At 42.9% G+C, this 13,329-nt stretch overlaps 1 protein-coding gene across 3 annotated transcripts; it reads right to left on the minus strand.

Annotated features, from left to right (window-relative positions):
* Nucleotides 1-1,320: 1,320 nt before the first annotated feature.
* On the minus strand, nucleotides 1,321-13,156 carry TP53INP1 (tumor protein p53 inducible nuclear protein 1). 3 transcript variants are annotated; one of them, XM_069005169.1, is made up of 5 exons: nucleotides 13,071-13,156; nucleotides 9,710-9,993; nucleotides 8,830-9,178; nucleotides 7,110-7,143; nucleotides 4,647-4,747 (listed from the first exon to the last, which is right to left on the minus strand). In XM_069005169.1, exons 2-5 carry the CDS (start codon nucleotides 9,819-9,821, stop codon nucleotides 4,730-4,732), a joined length of 513 nt encoding a protein of 170 aa, XP_068861270.1. In that variant the 5' UTR covers nucleotides 9,822-9,993; nucleotides 13,071-13,156; the 3' UTR covers nucleotides 4,647-4,729. The 3 variants fall into 3 exon arrangements, with proteins under 3 accessions (XP_068861269.1, XP_068861268.1, XP_068861270.1); XM_069005168.1 differs by lacking the exon at nucleotides 7,110-7,143 and having other exon boundaries at nucleotides 1,321-4,747; XM_069005167.1 differs by lacking the exon at nucleotides 7,110-7,143 and having other exon boundaries at nucleotides 1,321-4,747; nucleotides 8,830-9,181.
* Between the last annotated feature and the right edge of the window lie 173 nt (nucleotides 13,157-13,329).

Here is a 13,329-nt window from a genome sequence, read left to right on the forward strand (position 1 = left end):
CCATCAATGAAGGTTGCTAACAGTGTAAGGATCCTGCACTGATAGGATGCACCAGTAAAACAAGCTTTCAGCTTGGCTTCATGTCACTTATCACAGCACTTTGAACACAGGGTTCAGCCAGCTCTCAACACACCTGCTCACTGTCTGCTTCACACAGTCCATAATTCATCGCTTTGGGGAGATGCTATGGAGGACAGTGTCAAAAGCCTTGATAAAGGCAAGATAAACAACATCCACTCTCCCCTCATCCACTGAGCCAGTCAGCTGTAGCAGAAGGCTATTGGGTTGTCAGACATGCTTTACTTTCCATAAATCCATTCTGGCTACTACTAATCACCTTCTTGTTCATTTTGGAAATAGTTTCCAGGACTATTTGCTCCATTATCTTCCCAGACATCAAGGGAACAGTCTTGCTCCCCTGTATCTTCTTGTCTAAAGGAAGGATAGGAAGGACACTCGCTTTACTCCAGCCTTCAGGAATCCTGTCCATTGCCAAGCCCTTTCAGATAATTAAGAACAAACACATCAGTCAGCTCCTTCACCATTCATGGGTGCATCCCATAAAACTGTGTATAGTCCATTTCTTTAAGTATTTCTTACCTTGAGACTTCTCATCCAAGGGTTAATCTTCATTGCCTTAGCATTTCCCACTGGTGTCAGGGGCCTGGAACCCCAAAGGCTGGTCCTCCCAGTAGACACCAAGGCAAAAAAGACATGGAGTACCTCAGCCTTCTCCATGTCCTTTGTCACATGGATTCTGGTCCTGCTTAGCAGCAGGCTCACACTTCCTCTAATCTTCCTTTTGCAGCTGGTATATCTGTGGAAGGCCTATTGTCCTCCACAACCCTTGCCAAATTCAGCAACAGGCGGCTTTGCTTTTCCTTCCCTAACCCCATTCCTAGGCATCTGCACAGGATCTCTGCCCCCCTCACAGGATACCTGTACCAGCAGTCTTCCATACAGATGTTTTTCATGGTGGTGCATGGCAGGGAAATTATAGGCAGTGGGGCATGAGTTGAAACAAGAGAGGTTCAGCCGAGATACGGAAAAAATTCCCTACGCCATGCACCTTTCATGTGTTTTTTATCTCTGTCCTGCTCACCTATGGAGCTCCTGCATGTTGATCAGGAAAGGCAGCAGTCAGCAGAGATGTGCAACACTGCTCGGGTGCACATTAGCACCTGATCAGTAATACAAACCGATTCCCAGAGGAACTGCTGCACTAAAGCAAGCATTGGGACACTCAGTACCTGCCACCTGAACAGGGTGCTCAGCATTTGGATTTTCACTAACCTGTAGCATTAAAGAACAGACTGACAATTTTTAATAGGCCATTTTTTTATTGAGAGTTAAGATCATGTTTCCCCCAGTGCGCAGAATGCACTATGAAAACAAAATACAGAAGATCACTTTAGTAAATACACACTGGTTAAGCGATGCTACTTTTTTTTTTGGCAAAGTGCTGTATTTTGTCTGTTTTCAGCTTGTGTTAAACTATTAAAAATAAGAGCCACACATTCTTCCATATCAAAAGGACTGCTACAAATAGAGAAGTGGCTCTGGAGAGAAGCTGCCATATATGCATAGACTGATGTACAGTATTAATCCCAACTGAAATGTCCCTTTTGAATCTTCAAGTTTGCTGTGTAGAAGGCACAGTTTAAAATGCAAATCTGTCCATTGACCAATACATATGAAAATACAATTTCAGCAAGATTCATGAATATCAATCAGTATGAGACAGTGCAAGGCCTCCACTTTTACAAGAAAAAACACACACTTTATTACAATTCAAAAAAACCATATAAAAAGCCACACAGCTCACTATTAAAACAGAAAACCAAAACAAACCTAATTGCCCAATAGCTCCAGGCACAAACCAGGGCTAGATCAACATAAATATGTAAAACAAACTAACAAAAAGCCATTGATGCAGTACTATCTCACACAATAATATGGTTTCCAATATTACAAATTGAGAAGCACAGCTTTGTGCAAATAGTTTATATCCTGAAAGATATAGGTTTTCATCACCAGAAAGTCATCTAGTAATGCAGTATAAAAAGATCAGTATCTCCCAATTCTAGGAGCAGTCTAAAGTTGCATTTACTTGCCTACTGAGAAGAACAGACCAAGGCTCTCATTTTAATGCCCGGGAGCCTTATACTCTCAACTCCATCTCCCCATTCAGAGTTAAGGGATTACTTACTCCTTCCAACATAGGGAGGTGGAGACTCCATCTTCCTTCATTTCACTTTAAGAAAATTAAAGCTGAAGGAAAGTAGTTACTTTTATATAAAGAAAAGTAATACAGGAAAGTAAAGAATTTTCCTGAGCTAGAAAGATGGCAGCAAGGATAACAAAGTTTAGCTAGACAAAGTTGGAGTGATAAAGGTAGACAATCTGAGGCAAGTAAGAGTACTTATTTGCAGATAAACCAAAGTGTTTGGACCACACAAAAATTGTTGTACAGACATGGGCACATACTACTGAAAAGAGCAGTAACAAAATACCTCTTTTGGAAATGCATGATGTTACCAATTTTGTTTTCTTTCAGTGTCCATGTGAATTCAATGTGTCAAAGAAAAACCAAAACAACTAACCAAAAAACTAGTGTATCCAGGAAAGCACCTCTTGCTTTTATACATTTACTTATTTTCAACATCCCTTTGTGACAATCCTAATTCCAGTGAAGCAGCACATCTGCATTGAAACAGAGGTTATAAATGCTGTTCCCTGTATGCTAAGTAGGTTCCACAACAATTCCAGCTGCAGAACATGCAACAGTACCACTACATCAAGGTCAATGTGAATTGTTGGGGTTTTGCTTCAGTGAAATTTAAGCTTTTGGCTTAATTTAAATACTTCATAGGCCTGGAGAAATTCATTATTGACCTCGCCTTATTTCAAAGGCTGCTCACACGACTCCTTATACCAACTTCTATATAAGGACTACTGGAAGACACAGTTGAGCATAATTTTAACACTTTAATGCCCTAGGTACTAAACACAAGGGAAAATAGCAAGTCACATTAAGCACTGGCAGAAAGGAAGATAAACTTACATTTATTTCCCCCCTTTCTTCAGTGCAGATTTCTGCTTCCTTACCTTCATATCCATTTAATCCACTTCCCAGATCGATCTATCAGGGTTCAGTATGCTACTGGCTGCTGTGTAACACACAGTTTTTGTTAACAGGTGAATGTTACTTTACTTGTAGTTGGCAGTGCCTGTCAACTTCCAAAATATCTCACACAGTGTTCTCAAGAAAACTTCTTGCTAGTTTTGAATGGCTTTTCTTTCCTGTTAGCCCATGGAATTGCTATCCAGTCTTTCTGCCTCCACTGGGCTAGGAGAACAACCATGGCTGTTCAATCAATTTTTATACACTCTGTTACCGCTGTGTTTAGTTCAGCACCCACTTCTCCCTGCCTCACACAGCCCTTCATTTCCAGCCCCTATTAACTTGGACTTCATTTTCATAGAGAGAAAGAGAGAAAATTAGGAGAACTTCAAATAAAAGCTTCCTTCTAGCTACTTTTGAGCTACTCTCAATCTGTAAATATGAGACAATCTAATAGCAATTTGTAGCTCAGGAATAGCTGTCCACCAGCCTGACTTCTTTGAAGAGCAGTCAGCTACTGATGGGATTAAAAGAAGGTCAATCCACCATCTTTTTCCTTTAACTAGACTAGAGATTAAATAAGATAGGGTAGGGGAAATACATGTTTCAAAGACAGAAATAGTTAGAGAAAGGAGTTAGAGAAACTCAAACTTTACCAACTAAAACCCAGTTCAGTTCTCTGTGTTGTGCATCTGCACATTACCCAAAGGTTCACTTTTCTTCCCACTCCACTGTGAGGTACTACACCTGTAACACCAGTGCCCTCTTGTACTGCAACAATATTGGTGGGACATCTAACCCTCTTCCAATATCCACATCAAGCATCCAGCACACCTACACGGACCCCACTAACACAAGTAAGTTCTAGGAATTTAGATGAGATGTCCTTCTTGAAACAGCCCAGCACAGCTATGTAATATCCACTGGCAGCTATAGTATTTCCTTGTTAGAAAGTAATCATATATGCTGAATACAGACAGATACACAAGCTGTCAAGTACTGGTCATTAAAGCATATGGCTAACCTCAAATTTTCTAAATCCATTTTGATTAATGCAAAATGTAACTGATTTCCATCTCAGTTAAGTTTCTTTAAAATACCAACTAAGAACCCATCTATACATCATAGTTTATAAAACAGCACACAAACTATCGTACTGATAGGCTTCCAAGACATTGATATTTAACATCAACATTTAGAACTTGCTGCAAGATGTTTGGAGATTTATGCGCCTTTTGAAAATAATACAACACTAGTTATGATTGTGTTTGAGGGATTGACAATCAGCTTCAGATTGACCACACCTACCTACACATGAAAACAAGAACAACCTAAGAAACAATTAGACCATAGATTAAAACCACCAAGAACCATCAGTAATTGAACTGACGCTGGCAAGGCTGGTGAACAAACAGTCCGTTGTGCTTGATTTGCCGAGAGTGGCAATCCCTGGTAAGGTTTTGGCGACGGAGACTGTTTCTGTTGATGTAGTGTCTTTCATTATGTTCTTTTATCCAGTGGGTAGGACGAAAGCTCTTGTTTTTTTCCAGAAAAGTTGAACTCGTAGCAAGAGCCGTGACATAGCAGTGAACACTCTGTCCCGTTTCATTTCGGGCCTCCAGTCTAGAAGTGTAACAAGCAGGTATCAGACACTACTGAGGTGCATTGGAAAGACAAGCAAAATAAAGGGTAGAACATGGACATCAACATCCAGCATTTCAAAAGGGTACCCTTTGGACAGAGATTTGGGCTGAGGTGAGGTCAAGGCACTTACCCACACCAGTAAGTAATGTGTAGTGCAGCTAATTCACTTTTTGTGTGAAGGCCCCACAACAGCCTTTGGACTTCTGGCGTCTTACTCTACTGTGCTCTTTCTTCCCCACACCAGCTCCCTAAGCCCAGGATGTAATACAGATCAGAAATATATGACAAGGTGTGTCACACTGCTCCAGCTTTACAAGACTTGAGAGTTATTCACTAGGCAAAGTTTGGTTTAAAATCATCTTGAACACAGGAGGTTCAGCCTGAAAACAGATGCACCTAACAAAAGTGCATTTCAATTGTCACCACACAAGTAAATCCAAACAATGTTCATGCAGAGGAATGGAAAGGTAGACCAGTTGTGACACACATGAGAAATAACTTAGAAGGATTGTTCCTCAGTCAGCCCCCTCAATTTCATGAGCAGTGAGTCAGCATTTTTGGCAAACCCTTGCTTCATCATGCACTAGTGAAAAACAAACCAGCAGCCTACACAAGCAGCGACTGACATATTGAAAAAGGACTTCCCCACTTGACAGAACAATCACTGGCATTTCCTGAAACTTCCAAAGCAAAGTTAAAAATACTCTAGCCATTTTAAAAGCAAAGCAAAACCCAAATCTGAGTGCTAGAGCTGGTGTGAGACCAGCAGCAGCAGAGTTTCTTGCCTTCTGTCTCCCCACTCAGGGCCCAACAACCAGCTGTCAACTGGTCAGTGGTGCCCAGGAAAGATGTCTGCAAGACCAGGAACTTGCTCAGGCATGAGCAAGCGGTCTCTTGGGAAGTCTGTTTTTCAGCACTAGCATGACTTTATGATAAAGTCTCTTCTGGAAGAGCTTAACTTGCAATTATTTTATGATGTCTCTGTAGACATAAATCAGGTCTGCCATGCCCATGGTATGCCCTTTGTAGCCTTACTCTGGGAGTCTGCAGGTGCCTGACATGAAGTAAACTCTCTTGCCTCTCCCCACTCCACAAGGAAATACTCCTTGTTATCAAGGGAATACTCCCTACCTTCTACTTTCTTCTTATTTTAAATATCCTAGCCTTGCTTTTGGATCCCTGGGTAGCTTCAGACTGACTAAAGACTACAGACTGCAGAACAGTCATATGTGACATTCTGGTCTTCCCCTGTTTATTCACTGGATATTGTCCTAAACCTAGCACTTGAAATATCAAGCAAAAATTAAGTGAATAACAAGCACAAATCAATTCACAGTGCCTTGTAAATACAGTCTTTTCAGATTACACCAGTTTAATTTTCATGAGGGTACCTGCAAATATGGGACTACTGTTTTCTATGTGGAGTGATCCCTTAGGACATCCAACAGTGCTGGAGGTGGAACTTCAAGTGAAGCCCTTCTGGGGAAAGCTATTAAGGAGTCAGGAAGCCACACCACAGTCATTGCAACCTGTATTTCCTAAGTATACCCCTAGCTAGCAAAGGGCAGCAACTGCTAATACAAACTTGTGGTTTTGTTATGGAAAAATATGACTAAACTGACAAATAGGGAAGTTTATACAACATCCTTTTGCTTTGAAAGGAATTTAAAATGAGAAAAGATATTTCCTCCACAAAAGGACAGAACATGGTTTAAACTTGCTGGCTAGTTACTTAAGAAGACACTTAAGCTTTCCCCCCCCTCTTATCAAACACCCTTCCAGCAATGGTTTGCAAACCAACACTCTTCTATTTGTCATCGTTAAAGTGATACTGGGATAGCAGAGGTGGTTTGAATTAACTAAAAGGCCACATACTCTTCCAAAATGTAGCATTTTGGTATCTTAGGCACATTTGGTAGGCTGGCACTACTGAGTTCCATGCACCAAGAGGAACAGGGTTGATAAGTCTCCATCACATTATCAAAATGGGATTTCAGAGGGGTTGTGTTTTCAGCCAGACCATCACTACACACATTCACTGCTGCGCTTCCAGTGTCTATTTTGCTAGAAAGCAGAAGTGTCCTGCTCACTGTGCTACAGAACCACACCTCACAAGAAACATCAAAGGCTTCAGACCCCCAACCCAATTATTTCAGTAATTATTTTGCACTTAGCATTTTGGCTTGTTAAAGCAGATGTAGTTAGGCTTGATCAAGGAATCATTTGGCACAAAGGTTAGTCCTAAAACCAGTATTGCTTTGGCAGACAAGGCTCTAGAGGAAGCAGTGTTGCTAGCAGCCTGATCAAACAAAAAGCACTGTCCCAAAACAGTAGTACTTACTGTGCCAGTGTGCCTTAAGCAGCTTTTCTTGGCCCTACAATATTAAATCGCCAACCATTAAACCACTAGAGACTTCAAAACAGCTTTTGAAACTTACTGCAATATCAGTGTAACCAATGTTCCCAAATTCTGCAGTCTACCTCAGCTTTAGACTTAAGTCTCATTCCAGTTGTCACACAAAGAACCCTGTACAAGAGCCCAGATCCTCTGACAAAGCAACAGCACAGAGTTCAGCGTGAAGAAACTTAACTACACAAGCTGAAGAGCACACCTTTAGCTTCTCCACATATTAAAGCAGCTTAACTGTACTGTATATAATATAAGACAGGATTCCTCTCTGGAAGAATTTATATCAGTATCCCTAGCTGAAGTGACTGAAAAGTCAGTATCCAACTTTGAGTGTTACTATTCACTGCAAGTTGGTATTTTAGATAAAGTGGCTTACTGTCTTTTGCTAGGGCATGCCTTGCAGCCTACAGTACTCCTGCAGAGTCCTTCAGACCTTCACTTTGAAGGTGCTGCTGCTCATAGTTTCCCCCCATTTAACTTAAGCTAGATCCCTGATGCTTAACATCATGAACTGTCCTCCCCAAATAATTACACAAATCCCACTCCAAGATAAATAGTATCAGCACTATACAATTCAACATTATACAGCAGCGTGTCATCTCAAAGCCACCTGTTTCTTTGAACTAAGAACTGAAATATGGCAAGGAGATGATCAGACAAGTCAATAGGCATCTACCTACAGCAACTCAACCGCTACACTCATTTCTTCCTGTGTATCAAAGCTTAGTATACTGTGATTTTTTTTCCTTAGTATTATTGTTTCTAAACTTAAGATCTAGATGGGATGAAAAGTCAGTCTTTGTTATCAACTGGAATTCACAAAACACCCAATTATTTCAAAATCAGTGAACGCACAGGCAAGTGTGGAGTCATAATGGCCAAGAAATACTCTATTTGCATACATCCATGTATACTATACTTGTATAGCTGTATACACAAACACCAAAGAATGCCAGTGCATGGCAAATGTGCCTCTACAATAAATCCACATGGATAGATTTTTAGGACCCAAAACCAAAAAGCACAACTTCTACTTTTAGTAAGGTAAGAAGTTTGCAGCACAAATTTTTACATTAAGGGGACTAAGTTTTCTGGAATCTTTCCGTTTGCTTTTGTTCCACAAGCCACTTGTGGGAAAACTTAATCCTGTCCTTATCTATCTCTAGGTTGAGGAATGAAAAAAAAAGCCCTAAGAATCCTCTCACCTAGATCCCAAACCACTTCCCTGTCAGAATAATTAAAGTTCTATGTTTCATCTCACAAGGTGACTGCAAGAGTACTGACTAGCAGTTATGAAAAACACACATAGCTATGGAGGGGGCAAAGTGCTTTCATATCTACGTTACTGGCTGTGCAGTTAACTGCCACCAGTTTCAACAGGACTGGAACATACTCTACAAGGGAGTAATAAGGCTCCATAAATATTCACTGTAGTGCCAAAATAGCACACCCAACTGTTTCCCGACATCTTGTATAACATTTTTCTGAGCAGGCAGGCACCTGACCACTCTACACACCTTGTGTAGTGTTCATGCTTTATTCACCTCCTCTGAAATAAGATGGAAAATTCAGTATTAAGTGTCTAAGCTGAACAAGTAGAAACCAGATATTTTCAGCACCAGATGTCCTTGACAAGAGAATTCAGACATACCTGGGACTACCTGGGCTGTGAAACTCCTCATCCCCACATCCAGTCTCATTAAGGCTGTGACAGGTATTGTGGACAGCATACACAGACATGCTGGGATGCTCTATTAGGAGGTTCTCCATTGGACTGGTCTCCACTTTGATAGTGGTTAATCCACCTGCAGTAAAACACGGGGGAGGGGTAATAAACCAGCTCTCCTCCATAGGACACGACTCAAACTGGATGAAGCAAGACTCGCTGGCCTCCGGCAAGTGTTCCAAGGGAGATGATAAACAAGAGAAGACGGGCGAGCTGTCCGTGGCCGCTGCTTCAACAATGTCTGCTTCCTCCACAGAGCAATTAGTGCAAGTGTCTGCTGTAGGGGACCATTTGTCAGTGGAGAGGAACCAATGGATGTTGGTGATCGCAGGAGGTCGAAAACAACAAGGTTGCACATAGCGAGAAATGGGATATGAAAAAAATAGTAAACAAAAAAACAAAGAAAAAGAAGAAAAAAAAAAAAAGCCCTGTTAGCACATATACACAAGTTTTTACTTTTTAAAAGCAGGGGAGGGGAAAAGGGAGTTCCCAGACAAGCCATGTTAGAAATGTGAAACAACTGTTATCAGTAAAGCTATATAATTGCGAAATAAGTCAAATATATTTTATTTGTACAAGTGGTTCTGCTGAAGCCTGTGTCAGGCTTATAAACCTGACATCACTTTTCTCACCTATTTACACAACATGTATTAGTACATTTGTTTGGAAGACACCCTACACTCTAATCCCACACTGGTTTTGCTTAGATAAAGTTTCCCCAAGCTACTGGTTTGTTCACATGGAGTAAGAGAAGCAAGAGCCAGAGCAAGACAAAGGCAGAGCTTATGTCTGACAGGTATCTTACCTATAAAGTCAACCAGAATCCACTCGTCATCTTCTTTCTCACTGAACTCTGGCTCTTGGCTGGAGAAGCTATCAATCTCTCCCATGAGCATGTTATTTAACCTCTGGAACATTACTAAGGCAGGAACAAGACTTTGGCTGGTAGGTCTTTATATCCAAGGTTCAAGGCACAGCTCACACTGTACTAGCAGAGTGGCATAGACTTGAGATTAAAGTGCAAAGATGCTTTATCAGCTTAGGTACGGGACATGCAGAAGCATGACTTGTAAACAGTTTATGTGAAACCTGCAAAAAATGGTGACAAGGATCTTAATGACAAAGACACGGGTAACAGCCCTAGAGAACAAATTAAAAGCCCCTTGTTGGTGCAATCTGAGGTACCAGTGAACATTTTTCCCCAAAGAGGAGAGGCAGCTTCACTGGCATTCACCATCCCCTCCCAGCTAGATACATACAAAAAACCCAATCCTAGGTCTCTCCTGGGAGCCGACTGCCTTCATCTCAATCCTCCTCCCCAAGAAAAGGTCTGTTCAGCTTCTCCTAAGGGAGGAGAGGACTCTTGTACAGGACTCTTGCATCTATGCTCCCCCAGCTCCCTGCCTGTCTTCCTCCATGTCAGAGAGATGCCAAGGGTAAGGGCATGTTTTCTGCTCCAGACAACTCATCTCATCTGCTGACACAGAGGACCCCCTGTGAGGGCTCCCAGGGAAGCCCTAAGCAGTGTTTCTTCTCTGTTCCATCACACACATTTCAGGGCCACTGACTACAAGTTAACACAGTAGCAAGGCACATCCTTGTCTTCAGGTTCAAAGTACACAGAGTTACCAGTGAGACAATTTTCACAGCAACCACCCAACTAATCATGCATCCTAAGTCTGAGGAACATGGAAAAGTATCGGGTATGTTTAACTAAACCCAGTGCTTATTTCTCAATTCACTCCCCTAAATCTGATGGTCACCATAAGCCTGACCTCTGCATCTGGCAGTTAAGACGAAAAACCCCATTAATACCAAGAAGCTGAATGTTTAAACACCTCAGATCAGCACACTTAACAGCCTTTGATATTTATGTATAAGCCAATAAATCAAAGCTATCAAAGCAGCTGAAAAAGTAAAAACTATGGGGAAAATATTCACCAACTTAACTACAAATTATTTTTGCCTATAGCAATATTTGAATTTGAATTATTACAGATGAAATACCTGTTTGATAATTAAATAGGAAAGAATATATCCATGTAAGACATGTATGAGTGCCTGCATTCAGAAAGGGAGTAAGACACATGAGAGTAGACAAACCCAGATATTAAAAGATACAACCCATAAAGAGTACTATTTAAGGCCAGTATACCCTGTTTCACCCTAGAACTCTCAGGCCACACTAAAGAGTTGTTTGACCCTCCTGTGCCATCTTATCCCAGGACACCAGACCCCATCACCTACTTGTTCAGTGTAAGGACAAGCACTTGCCCCATGCAGCTTCCTCCTTATTCAGACAGCACAAAAGGATAGCAGCAGAATTTAAATTAGTCTTCAGGAGCAATATGAAAAGGTACAGTGAAACTCAAGAAGTTATGCACTCTAATTCCTCAAGAGAAACAACTGACTGCAGGAAAATACAAGACTAGAAACAACAGGCTCAGCTGCAATAGTGATACAAGCATATTTTTAAGGACTACACTTGAAAATGAAACATCAGGGCTCTCCTAAAGAGAGCTACAAAGATGATCAGAAGTCTAAAGAAAATCAATAAAATTTAAAAAATGGAAAAACTTAACAGAAGGAAGGAAAAAATTAAAACGGTAGTCAGTTATGTGAAGAAAGAGGCAAGCATTTATTGCCTTCTTTTACCCAGAGCAAGCAGAAGTAGCTTTAAACTGCAGCAAAGTTCAACTTTCAGTGGTTACTAGCAGGAAACACTTTTAACCATTAAGGTTACTAAGCCCTGGATGGGTTACCTAAGGAAATGTCAAATGCCTACAGTGCTCCTAAGCACCTTCTTGAGGTTTGAGTGCTTCAGTCATAGGCAGAGCTTGCTACGGATAAGGAAATGAACTCTAAATGAAAGCTTGAAGCCTGTACCTTTCCAGTTACCTTCCACATCCTTCCCTAACTCTCTCCTGGCACCACGCCTACGAAGAAATGAGTTTGTTTTTTCTTTAGACTAACTAGCGAGCCATTGCGTGGCTGCTGATCAGCACTGGCTTTCCCTGTACTCCCACACGTGTATTGCCTCCTTCCTAGACCAAGCCTGGAGGTACCTCCAGGCAGAGGCTGTCTTTTTGTTCTGTGCACAGAGTGGAGCAAGATGAGAGCTCACACTCCTCTAGTAAGGCTCCCGAGGCACCACAGCAACATAAAATAATTAACCTCTAACAAGTAAGAGAAAGATCACTGCTCCTGAGAATGTAAGCTAAACAAACCTCAGCTTCTGACCCACAAATGACTTCCAGTAGATCAAAAGCAGTTTGTCCCATTTTTCCCTTCCCCCACCCCAAGGAGGATGCAAAAAGACATCTGAATCATTTTGCCCTGGTTTCATCTCCAGCTGGGCTTAAAACCACGGCACATTTAGAAAGTGGTTGATGCTTTGACATCCTTTTGGCCAAGCGCCTTTAAAAAGGCCATGATTGTGTGCTATTGTGCAAGTCAGAAAGCAAAAGAGAAGTTAGGCTGTTATCAAGGGCCATCGTCCGGGGAGGAAAACAGGACAGAGACTGAGAGAGGTTTTCGAGTTCTTAGGAACTGTCAGGAAAACACAAGCCTGGGAACAACTGACTCAGCTACAGTAATGATTAAGAGGCTGCTATAAATCCAATATCCAATAAATGTCAACAATACAGTATCGCTGCATTAAAAAAAGTATTTTTTTCCTTTTTTTTTTTTTTTTGTTTCTAACCTAGCAGGGGAGATGGGGTATATGCTAAGTAAAAACAAAACACAACCAAAAAAAGACACCTCCCAATCCCCGTGCAGTCCTGTGTTATAAGAGAGCCGAGCTGCTGATCCCCCCGCGCCCTCAGCTCCGTAACCACCACCAGGAGGCTCCACACAGCCGCTTCCAGCGGCGCCGGGGCTGACCCGGCAGAGCCCGCAGCAGCTGCGCACCTTCCCGGCTGCGCTCCGGACGCTGACCGGGGGGCGGGCGAGACCACCGGCTGCTCGCCAGCCGGGACATCGCCAAATCCCCCCCGGCCTCGGCGCCCTCCCAGCGGAGAGCAGCTGGGATGGGCGCACAGAAAAACGGGAGCTCCGCCGCTGGTGCTGCTGCTGCTTTCCACCGCCCAGACCGCAGGAGACCATCGCACCCGGGACACCAGCAGCGCGCCCGGTGCCCGCAGTTCCCCACAAAACGAACTCACCCAGACCACGATGACCCCAGCCCCGCACCCGCGCCGACTCCGCGGAGCCCTTTGTTGTGAGGGCCCGGCGCAGCTGACGGACCGGCCGCCGGCCACGCCCCCCCGCGCCTCCGCCAATGGGCGCCGCCGCCGCCTGTCGCTAACGCACGTGACGGGCGGGCGGGGAGCGCAGGGGGCGGGGCGGAGTCCCCGGGCCCCGCCCCTCGCCCCGCCCCCGCCCCGCCCCCGCGGTGTTGGGCTGGAACGGGGCGGAGATCAT

Source organism: Aphelocoma coerulescens, chromosome 2 (genome assembly GCF_041296385.1).
Source record: "Aphelocoma coerulescens isolate FSJ_1873_10779 chromosome 2, UR_Acoe_1.0, whole genome shotgun sequence".
NCBI classification, from domain to species: Eukaryota; Metazoa; Chordata; class Aves; order Passeriformes; family Corvidae; genus Aphelocoma; species Aphelocoma coerulescens.

What these genes read in the sequence shown, in the direction of transcription:
- TP53INP1 (XM_069005167.1), bottom strand. Translation starts at nt 9,821, where the DNA reads ATGTTCCAGAGGTTAAATAACATGCTCATGGGAGAGATTGATAGCTTC. An exon ending in GATTCTGGTTGACTTTATAG is followed by an intron (nt 9,182 to 9,709) that starts GTAAGATACCTG and finishes GGTCCCCTACAG; the next exon opens with CAGACACTTGCACTAATTGC. An exon ending in CACAGCCCAGGTAGTCCCAG is followed by an intron (nt 4,748 to 8,829) that starts GTATGTCTGAAT and finishes TTACACTTCTAG; the next exon opens with ACTGGAGGCCCGAAATGAAA.